Source organism: Gordionus sp. m RMFG-2023, chromosome 1 (genome assembly GCF_954871325.1).
Source record: "Gordionus sp. m RMFG-2023 chromosome 1, tfGorSpeb1-WG-v2, whole genome shotgun sequence".
In the NCBI taxonomy this organism is placed as follows: Eukaryota; Metazoa; Nematomorpha; class Gordioida; order Chordodea; family Parachordodidae; genus Gordionus; species Gordionus sp. m RMFG-2023.
Genome location: NC_088775.1, coordinates 90,727,325 through 90,749,601, shown reverse-complemented (window position 1 = coordinate 90,749,601; position 22,277 = coordinate 90,727,325). Strand labels below are relative to the sequence as shown.

The 22,277-nt window shown below is 28.6% G+C and overlaps 1 protein-coding gene across 1 annotated transcript; it reads right to left on the bottom strand.

The window, feature by feature from the left end:
* Positions 1–5,747: 5,747 nt before the first annotated feature.
* On the bottom strand, positions 5,748–9,705 carry LOC135922926 (uncharacterized). Its single transcript, XM_065457460.1, has 2 exons — positions 9,518–9,705; positions 5,748–7,252 (listed from the first exon to the last, which is right to left on the bottom strand). Exon 2 carries the CDS (start codon positions 7,241–7,243, stop codon positions 5,960–5,962), a length of 1,284 nt encoding a protein of 427 aa, XP_065313532.1. The 5' UTR covers positions 7,244–7,252; positions 9,518–9,705; the 3' UTR covers positions 5,748–5,959.
* Positions 9,706–22,277: the final 12,572 nt, after the last annotated feature.

Here is a 22,277-nt window from a genome sequence, read left to right as displayed (position 1 = left end):
TTAACGACACTAGTTGGTAAGCTTTCACATTACTGAAATAATCTCGGTTACAATAAAAGATTTACTACGAAATAACGTGTCTCAAAATATATGGCATATTTGATAAAAAAATTTTTATTAATTAATATTTAAAATAATTATTTTTTTAATACATCATTTTTTTTAAAAAAATTATTTATATATCTTTGTATTATAATCTTTTGACAATTTTTTATTAATTAAAATATTTTTCTTATGTTTGTATTTTTTTTTTAAAAAATAAAAATATGATAATAATAATAATATATATTTTAAACAAAAGATACGAATTTTTCATAATCTATTAAAATGGGATCACGATATGAGCAAAAAATTCAATAAATTGAATAAATTAATATTATTATACTTTGACATTAACATTAAAAAATACATTGTTTTTTTCGTTTTTTTCGTTGGAAACACCCTAACAAAAACGGGTAGGAAAATTTAGTTTTAAATAGTTTTTTAGGATATTTTTTTTTTTACTAATATGATAACAGAGTCCGCGAGGGCTGGAAAAGTTATGGTGTGCGTATATTTTGGGAACAAATGGGTTTTCTAGATTTTTTTTCTAGGGAAAATTTTGGAGTTCTGCGAGCGGGCATGAATCTTTTTTACAAATTAGAATTTGTTGGTTTTCTTTAAAAGTGGGAATAGATTAGGAAGTTTAGAGGTATTTTAGGCCCTAGCGTTGCGATGATTTGGATTCTAATAATGGTGTTAAGAGGGGAATAAATTGGATGGAGACACGATACTAGTGAGTTAAGGAATTGTTTATAAAATTAAAATTCGGATCTAATAGGACGATTTTGAGGCCGATGTTTTACATAGCTCCAGAGATGCATACGCCTGGATGGATACCATCGCGTGGATCTAAGAGGTATCAACCTACGGGTGATAGGATACGAAAATTATTTGATTTTTTTTTAGATAAAAGATACCCTTATGCGGGATAAGGTTGTTAGAAATGGTAAAAATGCGAGTTAGGGATCTTTGAAGAAAGTCCTGATGAATTTAAGTTTATTGTAAATGTTATAGAAGAACCTTGAGGGTTATAGACGGCATTAAGTAGTGATGTTAAAAGGGATTATGGCTCGATTTTTCAAGAAGGACCAAATTAAGATTTTAGCTAAAATAATACTATGTAAGCATCGAGATTTGGCAAATAGATGTTCCAAGCATCTTTCTTTTTTTTTTTTCTTTTCTTTTTTTTTTTCTTTTCTTTTCTTTTTTTTTTTTTTCTTTTCTTTTCTTTTCTTTTCTTTTCTTTTCTTTTCTTTTCTTTTCTTTTCTTTTCTTTTCTTTTCTTTTCTTTTCTTTTCTTTTCTTTTCTTTTTTTTTCTTTTCTTTTCTTTTCTTTTCTTTTCTTTTCTTTTCTTTTCTTTTCTTTTCTTTTCTTTTCTTTTCTTTTCTTTTCTTTTCTTTTCTTTTCTTTTCTTTTCTTTTCTTTTCTTTTCTTTTCTTTTCTTTTCTTTTCTTTTCTTTTCTTTTCTTTTCTTTTCTTTTCTTTTCTTTTCTTTTCTTTTCTTTTCTTTTCTTTTCTTTTCTTTTCTTTTCTTTTCTTTTCTTTTCTTTTCTTTTCTTTTCTTTTCTTTTCTTTTCTTTTCTTTTCTTTTCTTTTCTTTCTTTCTTTCTTTCTTTCTTTCTTTCTTTCTTTCTTTCTTTCTTTCTTTCTTTCTTTCTTTCTTTCTTTCTTTCTTTCTTTCTTTCTTTCTTTCTTTCTTTCTTTCTTTCTTTCTTTCTTTCTTTCTTTCTTTCTTTCTTTCTTTCTTTCTTTCTTTCTTTCTTTCTTTCTTTCTTTCTTTCTTTCTTTCTTTCTTTCTTTCTTTCTGCCACATGCAAAATATCGTTAGGCTTATACATTACGTTATTTTTGTCATAATCTTAATCGGACCGGACAGCTTTTTCTGAATTTGACCCTAATGGGTTTTTTTTGACAATACTAACTTTAAGTATAAGTCAATTAAATGAATGAATGAATGATTTGGGTTTTAATAAAAAAGGATTTTAAAATAAACCCAAAGTGATTAATTTTATTTTGAATCGCCACAATTTTTATTTTAAGCTTTATTAATTAATTATCTGTTATAGACGTTTTGACAGTTTATTAATTTAATCAAAGTCTTTTCAAAAATTTAATATTCAAAAAATGTCACTAAAAGATGTCACCATATTTTCTTAAGTCAGATATCAACGTTTAGTATATAGCTTTCTCGCTTTGAGAAGAATTTTGGCAGGCGTCAATCTTAATGCGGCTTCTTTTCCTATCAAGATATTCAGCACTAGGGAAATTACTATTTTCAGGCGTTTTTCAAGAGGAATGAACCCCATCGGGCACATAATTATTACAGGATGGTTTAAAAATTTTTAATCGACTCTTTTTATTAGCGGGTGGTCCATCCAATAGCGTTAGAGGATGCGGAGTGTTCATAACGGCAACTTAAAAGGAAAACCCTTAAAAATAAAAATTTAATGTTTTATATATGGATTTCCTTCTTTTTTTTTCGTGGATAGAAATTGAATAGAATTTCTTCTTTTCCAGCTAAATTTCAAAAATAATTTATTTTTAAAAAAGTGACGCCAACTTAAATTGAAGAAGAAAAAAAGTTTAGCAACGCTACCAATCCCTTTATGGCGCTTTAGGTCATCCTGAAAATATATTATAGTGTACTCTCGACCGGGTATGGGTGGGCTAACTGTAACATTTAAACTGTTTATTTTTTATATAAAGATGAGTTTTCAAAAACACCACGATTACACGACTCATTATCCTCAAAAATCTTACGAACTTATGACACAACTTGTTCGGAAAAATCCTGGGCTTGGCGGGCAGGCCTTTCCTTCCGTTGTCACAGCTCTCAGTAGTGCTGTTAAGTGTTAGAGTCCACGGCTAATTCATTATTTTAACCAGAATAATATTACGCTAGCTTATTGACTTCGCTACTTGTACCATCTACAAAATCTTGAGGTTTTCATAATATTCTTTAACGATACTAGCTCTGACTTTTACTATTTCTTTGAATACAATTTATCGGTTTGTTTTTATTGAATACATATATTTTTTGTTTCCTGTCATTCAAATCGTTTATGGTAGATATTTTCTAATTATAATTCCCCTTCACTTCCTTTAAGAGAATAGTAACGTGGAAATAAAGGTAGAAAAATGGCCGACGAAGTGAAATAATTTTCTACAAATTGTCCAATCCGGGCCCATGCTCGTAAATATAATTTTAGGGGGAACTGGCCGAACCCGAAAAAAGTATTTTACGCAATTTGTCAAATACCAGCTGGACGAATATATTTTTTTTCTCTCACTTCACTAGGCCCAATTTTTTAATTTTTTATACTATCCGGCCAGGTTTAGAGCTGAGCTTAATCTGTATTGCAGGCAATGACATATAATAATACCTAGACCGACGATGAATTCATATTAATGCATCTTAGAGCGTCGATGAATGCAACAGCTGGACCCTCCATTTTGGAAAAACCCAGATTATAATTATTCTCATGTTAAAAAAAACTTCTATTACCCTTGCTCTAAGAATATTTTTGCTCACGTTATAATTTAATATATATATATATATTTTTTAAAAATATTATTAATTATAAAAAATGATAGAAAATAAATTAGAAAATAGAATTGAAATTTAAAAAAAAAAAAAGGAGAGAATGATAAAAAAAAACAAAATAAAAAAGATGAGAAAGAATGAAAACGAGACTTATAATTTAACATTAAAAACTTATTTTAATTATTTCGATCCTCTGAAGATTCAAATTAACTTTGAATTAAAGATTCTAATCTCACTTACTTTATAGTTTATATGTTTTAACAACAGTTTTTTTTTTAAATGCTATAAAATGTTGCATAATAAAATAAAACTAATATAATATAATATTTTCGAATTATACAATAGTTTATAGTGGAAATGGGATTTGACAAAAAATGGAAATTTTTTCATTTTTATTATAATATATATTTTTTTAAATATTCATTATCATAAAAAAATGATTAAAATTAACATTTTTACGCTTTCTTTCTTTCTTTCTTTCTTTCTTTCTTTCTTTCTTTCTTTCTTTCTTTCTTTCTTTCTTTCTTTCTTTCTTTCTTTCTTTCTTTCTTTCTTTCTTTCTTTCTTTCTTTCCTTTCTTTCTTTCTTTCTTTCTTTCTTTCTTTCTTTCTTTCTTTCTTTCTTTCTTTCTTTCTCTTTGTTTTTTTTGTTGTTTAAATGGCTCGATTTAACTAACTCAATATTTTTCCCAGAAAATATCTATGCGATCCAGAAGATTTTGCTCAATGATGGCACAAAGGGGATCGGAAAATCTATCAGCAAAAATCTCAAGGCTCAGGCAATATTTCTCTCGCTAAATCACTAAGTTAGCCGTTCAACAACACTAGTAAAAAAACAAAACTTTTATGGGTTTTTTTTGAACTGATTAAAAAAAAAAAAACTACGTATAAATGAGAGGTCTTCATCCTTAGCCGTAAAGACTTTGTAACATTATCACCCTAAAGGTTTAAATCTTATTAATCATTTAGAGGGCCTTATTCATATCACGTTGGGGGTACATCGGACCTTCTTGGAGTTGTTAAAGAGATCGATTAGAACTCTTAAAAACAAAGGGCGAAGTCTATATCTTTTCCGGAAAACAAATTATCACGCAAGACCTGAAGATTTTACTCATAGATAATCAAAAAGGTTTGGACATATATATGTGAAAACGTATAAATTAAGACTAGTTATAAAAGGTTTCGAGGTAAAATTGTCGAGAAATTCCCAATGCGAGTGGAGAGTACCCTATATTTATATATATATATATGCATAAATACTTTTTCCTGTAAAGTTAATTTTTTTCCCTCTTTTAATTTATAAATCTACCTCGGTATAAATGATTTAAAATTGAAAGTTTCTTTAATCTCCAACGGATTCCGTAATCCCAATACGACATATATATATAAAATCGGAGACCTGAAGAGGTACCGGTTATACGGTCCGTTTCGGTCTGGCTCGGTTTTTAAAATATATTTATCCGATCCGAGTTTTATATTTTCGGGCCCGGCCCGGATTTTTTTTAAAATCAATTTTCAGGCCCGGCCCGGCCCGGCCCGGCCCTATCCGGGTATATTTAAAAAAATTGAAATACCGGGCTTAGGGCCCAGGTCTCCGATATAAAATTAATAAATTTTAACCTTACTCTACTTTTTACATGTTTAAAAAATATGATGGGATGAAAATGGTGTTTGTTAAAACGGCTCGTTTTGAGCCGATTTTAAAAAAACGCTAACTTCGTATTTTATCCAGAATAATGTTACGCAACCCTGAAGATTTTGTACGCAGAAGGAACAAAGGTCCAGACATATATTATCGAAATTTCAAGGCTTAGGCAATATTTTGCTGCTAAAATATTGAGTTAAGCCGTTCAACAACACTAGATGAAAAAAAATAACAAAGATATTTAGATAACTTCATTTGTTCTTTTTCTCCCCACGGAAAATTAAGAATCTAAAAAAATGGGAAAGAAAGACGAATTACAAACTGAAAAAAGCTGTTTAATGAATGAATTTTTTTATTTTATTTTTATTTTTTTTTGTAAAAACTATATTTTAATAAATTTTACAAAAAAAAAATATAATAATAATAATAATAATATATTTAAAATATATAATAATATAATTTTATATGTTATTTTTTAGCTTAATTTAAATTTTTTTTTCATATGATATAAATTTATATTGATAATGATAATAATATTATTGGTATTTATTATACAAACGACGAACAAAATTGTTTACAATTATAAGGAGAGATTTTTATTTTTTATAAAGAGGAATTGTGGAATGGCATGGTTAAGATTGATCATCAAAAAATATATGTGGTTTGATAAAAGATGATATTTTTATGTTCCACTAGGTTAATATATATCCTTTTTTTAAAAAAAAAAATTACTCCTGGTATAGATAATTGTTGGCCGCCATTTTGCTATTCCCTCTCTCTGGCCTTAGATGAGAGAGCCGGAAGAAGTAACGCTTCGCTACATCGCCCTTGACATCGTTTTTGCGTGAGAGGGAAGAAGGTAGACTATTCCCGTATGCAGCCACGTAAGCCCTAAAATGGGGGAAATACGCGGAATCAGCGAAACGAGAGTTGCGCGCAGTCTCCCTTCTGACCAATCTTCGATGATCGCCTAAATCCGGAATCGCCATCGAATATATCTCTTTCTCGAAGAAGCTCGGGGTGTACATGTCCCTCTTTTTATAATTACTTTGGCCGTCATCGTCGAAGAAATTCAGGTAACTCCTACTCTGACCCAGGGGTTTTAGCCTAAAAAAAGCGCGCTTGTTGGTTGTTCCGTCGCTCATCCTTCTCTTGGCATCCATGGGACTCAGTCGGAAAAAGGCCTTCTTGTCGGTCGGAATGTTTCTCCTATCGCCATCCTCTACATCGCCAGAATTTATCAACATTAGCGCCCGTTTTAGCTCGTTAGAGATGGGGTTCATCCTGAAGAACGGTCTTTTGCCCACTGTTTTCCAGTAAGTAGAGGGAGCCAGGTCGGCTGAGAACCTGGCGTCTCTATTGTTCATGAGAGCGTCATAATAGTCTGAATCATAATAGCGTTTTATATCAGTTCTAGGGCCCATAATGCCAGCTGGGTTGCTCTGATCGCTCCACAAAGTTGGGTTAGCCATGTAAAACTCTTTCTTCTGGAAGGGCTTTATCTTGAAGAAGGCTTTCTTATCTCGACCAAATTCCCTGTCGTCGTCTAGCATCACCGTATTAGGTTCGTAATAATAATTTCCGCCATTTATATCTTTCATCTCACCTTCTTCTTTATAGTTTGGGTCGTAGATATCACTCGAGGGATAACCATCGGGTTGCGATCTTTTGCTGTACTGAAGATTTGAAATGGCTTCCTTCATTCTCATCTGCAAAGGCTTGAGCCTGATGAATGATCTCTTAACTCTTTCCCCGCTGTCCGAATCTAGCGTAGCGTTATCTGAAGAAGGATATCTTTTATTCCGAGCGGATGGATCGGATTGAAATGATTGAGGATTAGATTGTTCCTTTTGATTGAGATATGCTTGAGAATTTAAGGCGTCTGCCGCGGTCCTGTAAGAGATAAGGTAATGAAGCAGAAATAAGGCAATGATAGACAGGTTAGGCATGAAATGGTACTTTTTTCTCACGTGATGCAAGTGGGACGATTTAGAAGTGATCAGATTGGCCATAATTGTTATCTTTTAAAAAAATATTTTTTTTTAAAAAAATATAAAAGATTTATTAAATGTATTTATTATATTTTTTTTGCTTTTATTTCTTTTAAAAATAGGAAAAAATGTATATAATTTTTAAACATTTATAATAATTTATATAATTTTATCAATGACGTAAATGTATTTTTTAAATTTATCTATCAAAAAAAAATATTATATTAAAAAAATATTAATTTTATTTTAAAATATTTGGTAGATTTTTTTGAAATTATGTGGCAAAAGATCAAAAAAGAAAATTGTTAAAAGAAATGATGGATATTCAAAATATCTATTTTTTTTCTAGACTTTTTAAATAGCGATTCGTGTAAATGAATTTTAAATATTAATAATAATTTTTAATTTTTATCCAATCCAATAATAATAAAAATAATAATAAAAAAACAATGATAACAAATTTAGAAAAAGAAATTTTTAAACAAAACGAAAGTGATTTTTGAAAGAATATATATTTTTTTTAGGAAAAATTTTTTGAAGCGCTTCTAAGGAATTCCTTAGATTCCTTAGGAGTTTTCCGGTAATTAAATTGACATCATCCGCCTTACTGTATTCTAAAGAAAAGTCTTTTTTTTTATCTTATCCTTTTATTTTAGGGGAAAATGGCTGAAATCAACTTGTATAGGACCTACCTGCCCCGGTAGGAGGGGTTAAAATGAGCCAATCCAACAGGAGGGAATACGGTATCGAATATTGATTAGTTTTGGGGTTTAAAGGTTCATAGTTTCAGATACAATTTCATACAAAAAACTTAACAATTTTTAGTATTCCAACTGATACTATAATTTTTTAAAGAGAAGAATATTTTTTTTATAACCCAATGACATATTATAAATACCTAGACTGACCACGCATTCATAATAATGCGTTTGAAAGCGTCGTTGAATGCAATCAGCTGGACCGGCCATTTTGGTAACCCATATAGTATTTATTTCTCATGTTAAAAAACTGCCATTAAATTGATAACTCGCTTCCACATAAAAAATTCGAATCAGACATAGGAATAATGATAAGGATAACCAAAAATGGCGTCCTCAGCTGTTTTTCATTGAATGTACACATTTAATCGAATGCCTCGTCAGTCTAGGTATTATTATATGTCATCGATATAACAACCTTAAAGTATAATATTGATCATTCGATTAAAAATATTCTTAAAAAATTTACTTCTGAGGGAACAAACAAAAAAAAAGAATCAATTCTATAGTTTTGAACCCTGCCATGAGCCAACTTAGGCAGCCTTAGCAAATACACAAAAATAAAATAACTCAAAATAGTCACCGATATCTTAGCAATCATGATATTTATTAATAGTTCGCTAAATGAGTTAGAATGTCAAAAAGGCGGTTAACCGGGTTTACTGTACTTTTTTATAGAGATTTGATTCAGATTAACGGATGAAAAAATTTTTTTTTAGCGGTGTTTTAGATTCAGTAAATAATAACGCTTTACCAGTTATAACGGTTCGGTTCAGGTTAAGTTTTGATTTACGACGGAGAGGGCTCAGCAGCCATAATTGACTAGCCTATACGAAATCTACAAAGCAAAATGCTGAAATTACCGCTACAAGATGTCCAGGGTTCTAATCGATAAGAATTTGTTCCCACATCCCAAGGTAATAATAGAAAGTGAATTTATATCTACTAATGATGCTATGAGACTTCTTCAACGTAAAAACATCTGGACCATTAGAAAGTGATTTAGTAATTATTAGAAGTTCGCGATAATATTTACTCACCGAGGAAAAAAATAATAATCTCAGAATATTTGCAAAAAACCGTTTCTTTCCCACTGAATTAATTTTCTTTGTTCTACAAGAGCTTCGAATCCACGGAAAAACTTCTAAAGGAGTCCACTTAGGCTTCCGAGATCGGAAACAGGATTTAAATCCCATTTTCCCTAGATGGGAATTCAGGAATAGGGGTTCGGTCTCGGCCCTATTCTAATGTTTGAAAAAGGGGATGATGCAAATAATAATACCTCTACTTTTAAACTTATTTTAAACATTTTTATTTTCCTAAAGGAAGAAATTAATTAATTACGTTTAAATATTAGCCCTACTTTAATTGAAATAAAAATAATTAGGGTTAGGGTTAGGTTTGGTAAATTCTATTTTCTTTTTGATTATATATATATATATATATAAATAATTATTATATAAAAAATGATTTGTAAAAAATATATATTAAAATAAAACAAAAAATATTAATTATAATATTTTTTTTTCATATCTACCCTTCTTTATAATAAATCCACAAAAAGGCCCAGTAAAATGATATGGCAATTCTTTCGATATATTTTCAGATTTTTTTTTCCAATATTTGTGTATGTAAGAATAGATGAATTCGTCTTTTTTAATGGTTCTTTGCGTAAAAAATTATGAGTCTTAATGTAATTTCCATACTAAAAATAAAATAAAATAAAATATGAAAAAATTAAAAAAAAAAATTATTTTAAGTTAAATAGTTTTTTAATATTTTTCTTTTGCTTTAATAATTTTTTTTAATAGATTTTTTCTTAATATTATAAAATATCTTATTATATTAAAAAAAAAACTTAAAAATATACAATTATTATATTTTTTTTAATGCATTTATAATTTATTATAAAAAATAATTTATTTTATTTTATTTTATTTTATTTTATTTTTAATATATTATTATATATAGTATTTTAATAGGAAATGCAAAAAGATTTTTTTGTATATTAATGATGGAGTGAGTAGGAAGTGGGAGGGGGGGCTAGGAAAGGCAATTTATATGATAAATAGTTAATATATATATTGTTTTTTTTTTCTCTTTTCCTCTTGGAGAAAAAAAAAAGATTTTTAATTTTTTTCTAAATGTTATATAATTTGTATTAAAAAGGAACCCTATTAATTATAACGATATGGTGTTGTTAGACGGTTCTATTTGGGCCGATTTTTTAAAAACGGCTAACTCATTATTGTAGCCGGAAAAAAAAATTATTGTCTAAGAATAGCGATTTCGCTAATAGAATGTCATAAACCGTTAAAAATATTTTTAAAAAATCCGGGCCGAGTCTGAAATTTTTTTAAGAAAAACCCGGGCCGGAAAATTTTTTTTTAAAAAAAAAGTAACAAAAATAATTTATTCTTTTTAAAAACTTTTGATTTGAATTGGGGGAAATTTTTTTTTTATTGATACTTATCTTAAATTGCAAATCGATCAAAATGTTTAGTTTTTCTGTTTGGGGGAGGGCTTACACTAACCCCTCCTTCCCTCACCTTAGTTAGAATTTGTCCTGCATGCACTGAATCGAAATAGATTGGATCTATAAGATCTTATGATTTTTTTTTCTCAAAGATCCGAATTCGATCCCTGATGACTTCCTTATTTTGGATAAGAAGATCCTTTAGGGAAAGAAGAAATATTATTAACGAGCATCAAACTCTGTTAGAGAAAATATTAGTCTGAGCCTCATCCATCCAAGTTAGATGTCCGAATCTGAACTCAGGATCCTCGCAGCACCTAGAGTTCTCATATTAACTCCTTAGTTTCTGTCCAAATTTCTTTATTTCACTGTTTTAAAGAAGTCTCGTTATAATAATTTTCTAAATAATGCTTATATTTCCAATAAATATTAATAAATATTTAGAGGGGAGTAGGATTAAGTAAATTTTATTTTATGTACATATATAAAATATGTAAATTAATTAAAAATAGTAGAGTTTATATTAAAGAAAAAAAGAAAGACTAATTTGGAATTAAGAATGATCACAATTCTCCTCCCCCCCCCCCGATTCTATTATAAAAAAGTGTCACAAAAGTTTAAAAGGGACCTGTAGAGAAATGACAAAAAGGAAATATCAAAATTCTATCTTAATTTTATTTATACCTATATTTTTTTTTTACTACCACATATTATATAATAAATAAATCATATTTTTTTAAAATATATTCATAATTTTTTTCCTTTAAAATTGTAAATTGAATGTATAAAGGAAATACATTACCCTACTACTATAATTTGTTAGTAACCAGTTAGTATTATATTATATATTCAGTAAATTATATTATTGAGAAAGCAGTTTTTTGTTAATTGCGTTTTTTTTTTGTTTTAAAGAAAATTTTGGCAAATATATTACTCTTTTTTTTTAAGAATAAATGAAGAATTGTATGGAAGAAAAATGGAGGAAGATTGATGGAAAGCGATTGGATGAATGAAATTAATTTTTTTTTAAAAAAAAGCGTTTTATTGGATTACATGGATATAGGTCTACACCAATCAAATGCCTCCTATACCTCCCCCCCCCCCTATATTACTTCAATTTTATTGCTTATAATCTTATTTTTGAGTGCACCAGTATTATTTTAGAGGAGTATTATGGCAGAAGGTATTAATTAATATTGGTTTAGGGGAGATTGGGGATATAATGAATCTGGGGTTATAGCGAGACATGGCTTTATTTTCTAGAGAATTAAACTCTAAGGGATAAATTTTTTTTTTACCAAAACTATATATATATATAATGCATATGCGGGGCTATAATTTTTATTTCTTATCGAACAGCTTGAAGAATTTTTATAATGCATTGTATGATTGGTACCTGCAAAAGTAACTAATCCTATTTTATAGAATATCAATTTACCCGAACAAAATTGATATAATAAATACTTCAAAATATGATCTTAATCAAAGTGGTGGCATTGGAGCTATTTTTATATGGAAAAAAAGGCCATGGAGAGAGAGCAAATAAAAGAAGTATAGTAGAGTTAAAATGGCTCTAATTGAGCCTATTTTTTTTAAAAAAAACGACAAACTCAATATTTAAGCCAGAAAAATATTGACTAAGCCTCGAGATTTTCAATTAATAGATGTCCAAATCTTTTTGCCATATAATCTTTCGGAATTCATAGGTCAGGTATATTCTTACACATGCTAGAATACATTTTCCCCTCATATCGGACATTTAAAAATGGCCCCAAATAATTAGAAATTGATTAGATTTCTGAATTGCCAGAGGATTCTGTATCCCAAATAATAAGACATATGTAACTTTAAAAAAAAAATTAATTTGTATAACTCTATAACCCGCCACTTATCTTATTATTTTTTTATATATATTAACGAAAACTAATGCGATTCAAAATATTTATAAAAAATATGATTTTGAGATGTTTTAGGTTAGGAAAAATTTGAGAATTAAAGATCCTAATATTGGACAAAATATTACCCCGACTTAGTGTTGTTTTAAACAGCGCGATTTGAGCCCGAATTTTAAAAACGGCTAACTCAATATTTTAACCAGAAAATTGCCTAAGCCTGATAATTCTGATAATTTTGATAATATATGTCTCTAGACCTTCGTTCCCTCTATGAGCAAGATCTTCAGGCTTGCGTAGTAATTTTTCTGGATAAAATATCGAGTAAGCCGTTTAACAACACTAGTGTAGACGCGTCCTTCATAAGTTTGTCTGAATTCGATGAGGCCGAACTTAGTGTTGTTTTAAACAGCGCGATTTGAGCCCGAATTTTAAAAACGGCTAACTCAATATTTTAACCAGAAAATTGCCTAAGCCTGATAATTTTGATAATATATGTCTCTAGACCTTCGTTCCCTCTATGAGCAAGATCTTCAGGCTTGCGTAGTAATTTTTCTGGATAAAATATCGAGTAAGCCGTTTAACAACACTAGTGTAGACGCGTCCTTCATAAGTTTGTCTGAATTCGATGAGGCCGAACTTAGTGTTGTTTTAAAGAGCTCGATTTGAAAACTCAATGAGTTATCCTGAAGAATATTTACGCGAGTCCTAAAGAATTTGCTCATAGATGATGGCCCAAAGGTTTGGATTATCTATTTAAGGAAAAAATCTCTAGGTTTTATGCAATATTTTTCTGGCTAAAATATTGACTTAGCCGCTTTTTAAGAGATCGGCTCACAACCAGCCGTTTTAAAACAACGCTAGGTTTCCCGTTATACTGGTCTATTACTCGGACACTGATTCTCTCTCCGAATTTTTCCACCTTAAATATCATTGTAGTGTTGTTTAAATTGACTAACTTTGACAAGCTTTTTTAGCCTAAAAAATTGAATTAAGCCTCTAATTCGAGTCTAAACTTGATGATTGATCGGAATATTATGGGATAAAAACATGGCTATTATGCTCTTTTATAGTTGAACTAAAGGTTAGTTAGTTTAACAACACTGATCATGTATGACGCAAAAAAAATATAAAGGCATAGTTAATTTGAGATCTTAATTTAAATAAATATTATTTTAGGGAAGCTCCATAATGATAATTACTATTAAAAACAAAGTAAATTTTTTTTAAATTTACACTTCTCCTCTATTTACTACCTCTCTCGTGGGAATGCCTTACGATATTATAATATATTTAAAACAATAAACATTTACAAAGCTTTTAAAAGTCATTAAAAAGAAAAAATACGATTTAATAATAAAGAGAGATAGAGCCTTGATAATCTCATCCCATCCCAGTTTATATATATAAAGGTTTTCTACGAATATTAAAAAACAATTTTAAAAACATTTTAAAATAGATTAAATAATATTTAAATAAAAAAAATAAAATAAATCCATTAGTTAAATCGAAAAAAAAAATATTATTTATGGAATTATTAACTCTAATGGCCCAAGAAAACATGTTTAGATAAATTTTTTATTAATTAATTAATTAAATTTATTTATAAAAAATATTAATAAATTTTAGTAGTTTTTAAAAAATTTATTAATTTATTTTTAATAAAAAACGAATTTTTTTCTTAATAAATAATTAATAAATTTTTTTCTTAATATTTTTTTTTTATTACTTTTTAAAATTTTTATATTTTTTTATATATAAGTTATTAAAAAAAAATTAAATAAAATGGAAATTAATTTCATTTTTTTAATTAGCCTTAATTTGATAATAATTTTTAAAAGCATTTTTTTTATCTATCATTTTTTTTTCGTTTTGTCGCTTATGAGGAAATCTTATTTTATGACAATCCTCCATTTTTAAATGGCGAGTGAGGTTCGCGAGTTTAGAGACCCGAAAGGAGACGCGTACGTTTCGCGTTATATCTCAAGCTGGAGAAATTTAAATATTTTTATTGTTGATCAATGAAGTTCAACAGGGTAAACTAAGGTAATAATACCTAGACCGACGATGCATTTATTTAAAAGTGCACAACATTGAAAAACAGCTGGGGAAGCCATTTTGATTACCGGGTTATACAAAAATGGCGGGTCCAGCTGACTTGCATTCAACGACGTGGTCAGTCTAGGCATTATTATATGTCATTGAAAAAGCTGGGATGGGGTGGTGGGGAAAAAATGCTTTCTAAATTACATTTTAGGTCACAAAAAAAAATAAAATTAAATACTTACGCCCAGATCATCTGTTTTTGAGTAAATATAAAGCAAGGGATAATAATGCTAGTTTGAACCAATTTTCTGCCAAGGTAATAACTCCTATACCTTTTATTTAAAATATAGATTTTGATTGGACAATATATCAATCGATGTAACAGACTCATACAAAGCGTTATTTATACTGAAACCAGCTGTAAGATAAATGTCACCTGACTCTAGAAACGCCATTGAAAGACATTTTAAATGCCTCAAATTTTGTCTGGTCTTTCATCGGCGTCTTGTATGCACTTTTTTATTTATGTTAAAGTATAATGAATTCGATAGTCTAGATTTATTATTAACGCCATTCGAAGTTATCTAAATTTCCACTTATATTAAAAAGTGTAAATTTTTGGGCCCGAAGTAGTTCGCGAAATTATTGGAGTTAGCGCAAAACCATATGTTAGGAGAGCTCTTCGTCTTTGTTTTTAGCGAACGCCGAATTGATGTTGTTAAACGGCTCGATTTAAACCCGGTTTTTAAAAGCGGTTAACTCGATATTTTAGCCAGAAAAAAAATATCGTCTAAGCCGCGAAATTTCTCGTTAATGGATGTTCAAAAACCTTTGTGCCAACCTATGAGCAAAAATCTTAAGGCTTGGCTCCAAAATGAGCCGATTTAACAAACACTACGCTGAATGCACAAAATAAATATATAAAAAATATAGTGCTCTACCTTTAGCAGTAGCAACTTTCTACTAGTTATGAAAACTTTGTGCGATATTATATTTAATATAGATCACCATAAATGTTTGAAAAAAAAAATATAAAAGTCGCTTTTATAAAATTTTGTTATAAAAAAAAAAAAAACTTTGGTTCGTTAAATTATTAATGATTTTATAAAAAAAAAAAATTAAAATTAAAATCTTGCTTCTCGTTAAACACTCTTTTAGAAAGTTGGGCTACCCAGAAAATCTTTATAAAAAAGATAATCCTAAAATGATTAGAAAACTACTCAGAGTTTAACTTTAACGCTCCTAGTAGTATAGGCACCCCCCCCCCCCTAAAGATTTTTACGAGGACAACTGTGTCAATGGAATTAGTTGGGTTGGGAGTGTAATGTCGACCCATGAATAAAATGCTCTCGATAAGAAAATAGGAGAATAAGGGAAAATTTATAAAAAAACAAAAGTAAAAATTCATAAAACATAAACATTAATAGTATTGTTGTATAAAGGGCTCTCTTTGAGTCTATTTTCAAAAACGAGCTAACTCAATATTTAAAAAAAAATATTACGCAATTCTGAAGATTTTGCTAATAGAAGAAACAAAGGTCCTAGACATATTATTATCGAAATCTCGTAGCTCAGGGAATACTATTCTGGCTAAAATATCGAGTTTGCCGTTTTAAAAAATCGGCTCAAAACAAGCCTCTTTTACCAATTCTCTACAGCAAAAATAAATAGAGTTCAGAAAAGGTTTAAACTAAAAATTTAATGGTTAAATATTAGGGGAAAAAGCAAAAATTTATTAATGTATTTTTCTTATTTTATTTTATAAGTAACTTTAAGAGTTTGAGAAATTAAGTTATCCAAAAAAATTATTATTAAAAAAATATTTACCTTATTAAAATAAAGTTTATAAACGAAATAAAATATATTAACTCATAATTTTTTTTAAATCGCATAATATAATATATTTGATATATCACTTCAAAATAATCCATTAAAAATTTTTTTTATTAAGGTAAGTAAGAGGAGAGAGACTTTAGATTTAGAAAAATATTAAGCTTATAATTTATAAAGTATTTTTCACAAAAATTTTCTCGTATAGTTTGAAATTGAATATAAATATATACACTAAAATTTTGAATCAGTTCACCCCGGTCCAAACAACCCTCTTAATTTTTTTTTTAATATTATTATTATTAATTTATTATAATTAAAATTTTAATTTTTTGCTGCCAATCACTCAAAAGTTAGAAATAACATAAATTATTTTATATTTTCCGCAAATTTTATTTTTTTTCTTCCACGTATTAAACCGGATATCAATTACTCGCTACATTTTATATAATATAACCCTCCACAATAAAAAATTTAAATGGCAAAATTTTAAAAGTCACCCCCCCCCCCTCCTGAATCGATAAAATGATAATAATATGCAAAGTTGTTAAAAGATACTTTTTAAATGGATCTAGATACAGATACAACGTCTAAAATAATATCTAGATACCGATTATTTAATCAAAAATCTATCTAGATACAGATACAGATACCACATTTTTATATCTAGATACAGGATCTTAACAACTCTGATAATATGTATACAATATAATTGACAAGGAGTGTTGTTTAAACGGTAATTTGTTTAAAGACCGAATATATAATAACAAACCTGGAGATTTTCGCTCACAGATGGCAGAAAGATATCGGATATCCGTTAAAAAAAAATTTGAAGGCTTGCATAATAACTTTCGGCTAAAATATTTGGGGTCAGAATAAGCCGGTTTTTTTTGGGTACATAATAAGAGCTTGATGAGTCTAGCGGGTGTGCCCAAATGGTGAGGGGGGGTTGGCATGGCAAATTTATTCCCTTTCTTTCTGTATAGAGAATGATGAAGCGTGTTCCGTTTCCGCAAACCGCCCTTAATTAAAAAAAAAGCGATACAATTAAGGAAAAATTTAGGTCTTAAAAAGTATCGAGCTTATAATTCATTTGTTTTTTTGTAACTTAATGGTTTATTTAAGTGTCGATGGCCATTTTTTTTTTCATTTGTTATTGAACGTTATATTTCAGGAAGCATGAAAGTTCCTGCAACACTTCTGGAAAGGTTGCAAAATATTTACAAATGATAATATTTTTTTTTTGGGAAAGGCGTTACGGGAAGCTCCTAAACATGGGAACGAGACGTAGGCGGAACATTTTTTTTTTAAGCAGGACTGGAAAACAGGACAGGAACACAAAACCCCTGATTATAATTCCAATAAATTTATTTAAGGACCTTTTTTTTTTTTTAGAATTTTAGATGATTTATAATTACAATTTTTTTATATTTTTTTTTTAAAATTTATAAAATCCATTTATATTATGATTATTACTGCTAAATGTTTCAGCTATCGTTATTAAATAATAATATATTATAATGTATATATTATAATACATTATATTAAAAAAAAATATAATCAATAAAATAATAAATATTTATATATATATATTTTTAAAAAAATGTTTTTATATTTGAATAAAATAGGAATTGGAAAATGATTAATGTATTTATATTATGATTTTAAAATAAAAGAGTTATTAATTTTAAGTAGGGTTTATGCAGCGATTAGCGCTAAATGGAAGAGGAATGGAATGGGGAATTTCCGTTCTTGTGGGATTCAATTTTTGTTTTACAGTATTTAAAAAAAATTTACAAGGCGCCACCCTACCCGGCCCGATATTTTTTTAAAAAAAATATTAGGCCCGCCTAGCCATCCGGTTTTATTTGAAACCCGGCCTAGCATGAAACCCGTTCGGACCGGGCCGGGTTCGTACGAGCTGGGCCTACTTTTGCAGATCTCTAATATAAACCCTCTTTTATATTTTATTTTAAAAGGGCATTGCCATTAATTTGACATAATTTAAGAATCGTATCGATCTGATTAGCTTAGAGGGGTTAAAACCCTTCCATGTGGGACCGGAAACAGCTGTTGGAACTTTAAATATCGATCTAATTAATTAGGAGGAATTAAAACCCTGCAAGTGGCGCCCGAAGCAGCTGTTCGGGCTTAAATTTTTGTTTTTTTTTTAAAAAAAATTAGGACCGACCGACCGGGCCATTTGATTGACATTTAAAAAAAAAATCCAAACAAAATAAAAATGGAAAATTAAAATAATGATTTAAAATTTTTCGAATATAAAAAATTATAATAAATTAAATATTTGCGATCGTGGACCAAGCAAATGAGTGGCCTCCATGTTTGGCCTTCTATGGAAGAGGGCCAAAACTATCATCTACCACATGTTTATCAGAATTATTTGGAGGCCTAGTTAAATAAATATTGGCCGCATTATATCGATTTACAAGACATTAGATTTAATTTTGCTGGCCGGAATCGTATAAGAACCATACACAGGGCATGGGAGACCGGGTTTATATTGGAAGTGCTGAAAAATAGATGAAACAGGACTTTTCTAAAATTATTTAAACATAATTTTATTATTCTATCTTTCTTGCTTTCTTTCTTTCTTTATTTCTTTCTTTATTTCTTTCTTTCTTTCTTTCTTTCCTTTCTTTCTTTCTTTCTTTCTTTCTTTCTTTCTTTCTTTCTTTCTTTCTTTCTTTCTTCTCTTTCTTTCTTTCTTTCTTTCTTTCTTTCTTTCTTTCTTTCTTTCTTTCTTTCTTTCTTTCTTTCTTTCTTTCTTTCTTTCTTTCTTTCTTTCTTTCTTCCTTCCTTTCTTTCTTTCTTTCCTTCTTTCTTTCTTTCCTCCTTCCTTTCTTTCTTTCCTTCTTTCTTTCTTTCTTTCTTTCTTTCTTTCTTTCTTTCTTTCTTTCTTTCTTTCTTTCTTTCTTTCTTTCTTTCTTTCTTTCTTTCTTTCTTTCTTTCTTTCTTTCTTTCTTTCTTTCTTTCTTTCTTTCTTTCTTTCTTTCTTTCTTTCTTTCTTTCTTTCTTTTTCTTTCTTTCTTTCTTTCTTTCTTTCATTCTTTCTTTCTTTCTTTCTTTCTTTCTTTCTTTCTTTCTTTCTTTCATTCTTTCTTTCTTTCTTTCTTTCTTTCTTTCTTTCTTTCTTTCTTTCCTTCCTTCTTTCCTTCCTTCCGTCCTTCTTTCTTTCCTTCTTTCTTTCTTAATTTATACAAAAAAATTCCCCCAAAAAATAATAATTTAATTTATGAAAAACCCTTTCGCGTTGCGTGTCACAGTGTTTCTTTATTCTTTTATTTATGTTTAATTATCATCTTTATTATATATGTTATCGTCAATGTGTGTTTTTTTTTACCGGTCAATGTCTGTTTTTTTCCCGGCAATGTCTGTTTTTTTCCCGGCAATGTGTGTTTTTTTCCCAGCAATGTGTGTTTTTTTCCCGGCAATGTATGTTTTTTTTTACCGGCCAATGTGTAATTTTTTCAACTTTAAATCATTTTTTTTGTTTGAGCGCGCTTTTTTTTTAAAAAAATTTAAAAATTTGATTTTCCCGGTCCCGCCATATTTGGAATACCTACCCTCGGAATTTTACACAATTTTTTCCACGAATCTTTTAAACTTAATATAAATTTATATTAAATTTTTCTATATATATTTTTTTTTAAAAAATATAAATTATAAAATGACTATCCCAGTCCGACACGATATAACAGTTGATCGATTTTTAAAAATCGGTTTACGAGAATCAATTTTTCTTTATTAAAATCAATATTTCTTAGGTTATTTATCATAAATTAATATTATTACAAAAAAAATTGATCTCATAAACAGATTTTTATAAATCGATCAGCTGTTAAATTGTGTCGGATCGGATCCACTACGAATGCAGCCTAAGATTGGGAATTCCAAACACGATGGAATTACATTTCCGGTAAAATTAGATTTTTTTAAATTTTAAAAAAAAGGCCCCCAAAATATGATTTCAAATTGTAAAAATAACTTATATGCCGAAATAACTTATTTTCCACTTAATAATTTATAAAAATAAATAAATAAGTCGATCATCCCTAGCGGATTCTAATGTTCTTATAATTATAGTTAGATTTTATTCATAAATAATCCCAGCTTAGAAATGGTCATATCCGCTTCCCGTGAAAACCTGCCCCAAATCTTCATGTATAATTTAAAAAATTTAATTTCTAGATCTTTAAATTAACGATCAAATATAGTTAATTATTTTTATATATACGGTAAAAATTGAGAATTACTCTATTCATTTAGAATGGATATTTAGTTTGAATAAAATAACTTTTATTTTTTAAAAAAAATGCATTAGTAAGTAAGAAATAGAAATATAATTTATAAAGTTACTTTTGTTTGACATGAAATAAATTCGAATTTTGAGCTTATTTCTACGAAATTATTTTTGAGAATCGTTCAAGCATCTTATTTAAAATAAAATTTATGGTTTAAAATTTCAAATATCAAAAGTTTAACAGTTTATTTTTAAAAAATTATTTGAAAAGACATTACCTGCCCCGGGATAACACTAACCCCGCTTTCCCCCACGCTATCTAGTATACAGTTATAGGTTATTAAATTTTTTTTTTTCCATTTCTTTTATTTTTTCGTCTAGTTTATTTAAAAATTGGATTAGATTTGATTGTGTCGAATTGTTTATTTAACAATAAAAAAAAATATTTGTCCACACATCTAAACTTGTCTTTTTAAATGCCCATTCATGTTTCCTTCATCTTGTTGGCACTTCCTTTTATCTCATCCATTCTCCTTCCTCTTTAACAAAATCAAGGTAACTAGAAGTTTAACTTCCGCTTTCACTAACGGTAGCGAATACCTCCAGGATTCTAAACGATAAATTCCGTGATTGCAAAACGATTCTCAGAGACAGAGGAAGTCATTTAAATTAAAACATCTCTCAAACTTATTTTATCCAACCCTAAGGGTAGCATAGTGGAGCATGAATTTTCCTAAGATAAAATATAAGAGAGTGTTATAGATATATTATATATATAAGATAATTAGATAAAAATAAAATTGGGATCTCAATCAGATTTCTAACAGCTGCTGAACACATTTCAAGTAATTTCGATAATAATTACTACAAATGAAACTATAAAGTTTAGGCCAAAAATAAATAAATTAACACCGAAAAACTAGATTAAATCCGTTACCATATGACGTCAAATGTCGCTCAGTGTCCATCACTTCCGGTCTATTTCTAAAAAATTTTTCTTTTTTTTTGTGACCATATAGCAAGTATTATTGCTAATAAAATTTCTCTCTTTTTTTTTAAAAATGTATTTTATTATCTTCTTTTTTTTAACGGTTCATCGAATTTCGTTTTACATAATTTATGTCAAAATTAAAAAAGCATTTAAAAAAAAAATCAAATTTTTCCATTTTATGACGACAGCAGAGAGTCCATTCCGTAACTTTTATAAGGCGAGGCTTTTTCTAAGTAACGATAAATTTGAAATGACATTATTTATAATCGTTATTTTATATTTTTTTTGTCATTTTCCTTTTAATTAGATATAGTATATTAATAATAATAAATCACTCTTTTATAAATTAAATTTTTGGATGTTAAAAATAATAATAAAATAAATAAATTATTAGATATAAAAAATACAGAAATAATAAAACGTTCGTCATGTGGGGGGAAAAAAAATGGAAAAATAATTACAAAACCCAGAACCTATAAAATATACATACCTTTTATTTATTTCTTCCTTCCTTCCTTCCTTCCTTCCTTCCTTCCTTCCTTCCTTCCTTCCTTCCTTCCTTCCTTCCTTCCTTCCTTCCTTCCTTCCTTCCTTCCTTCCTTCCTTCCTTCCTTCCTTCCTTCCTTCCTTCCTTCCTTCCTTCCTTCAAAAACGCAATGCCGAAAAAACACATTGACGCTACTATTTTTTAGCGTCTCGAACCTATGGCTTAATAGCCGATTTTATAAAAATATCATTTTAAAAAAAACCAGGAACCCGAATTTAAAATTGCTTGCAGACCAAACAGAGACCGATTTAAAG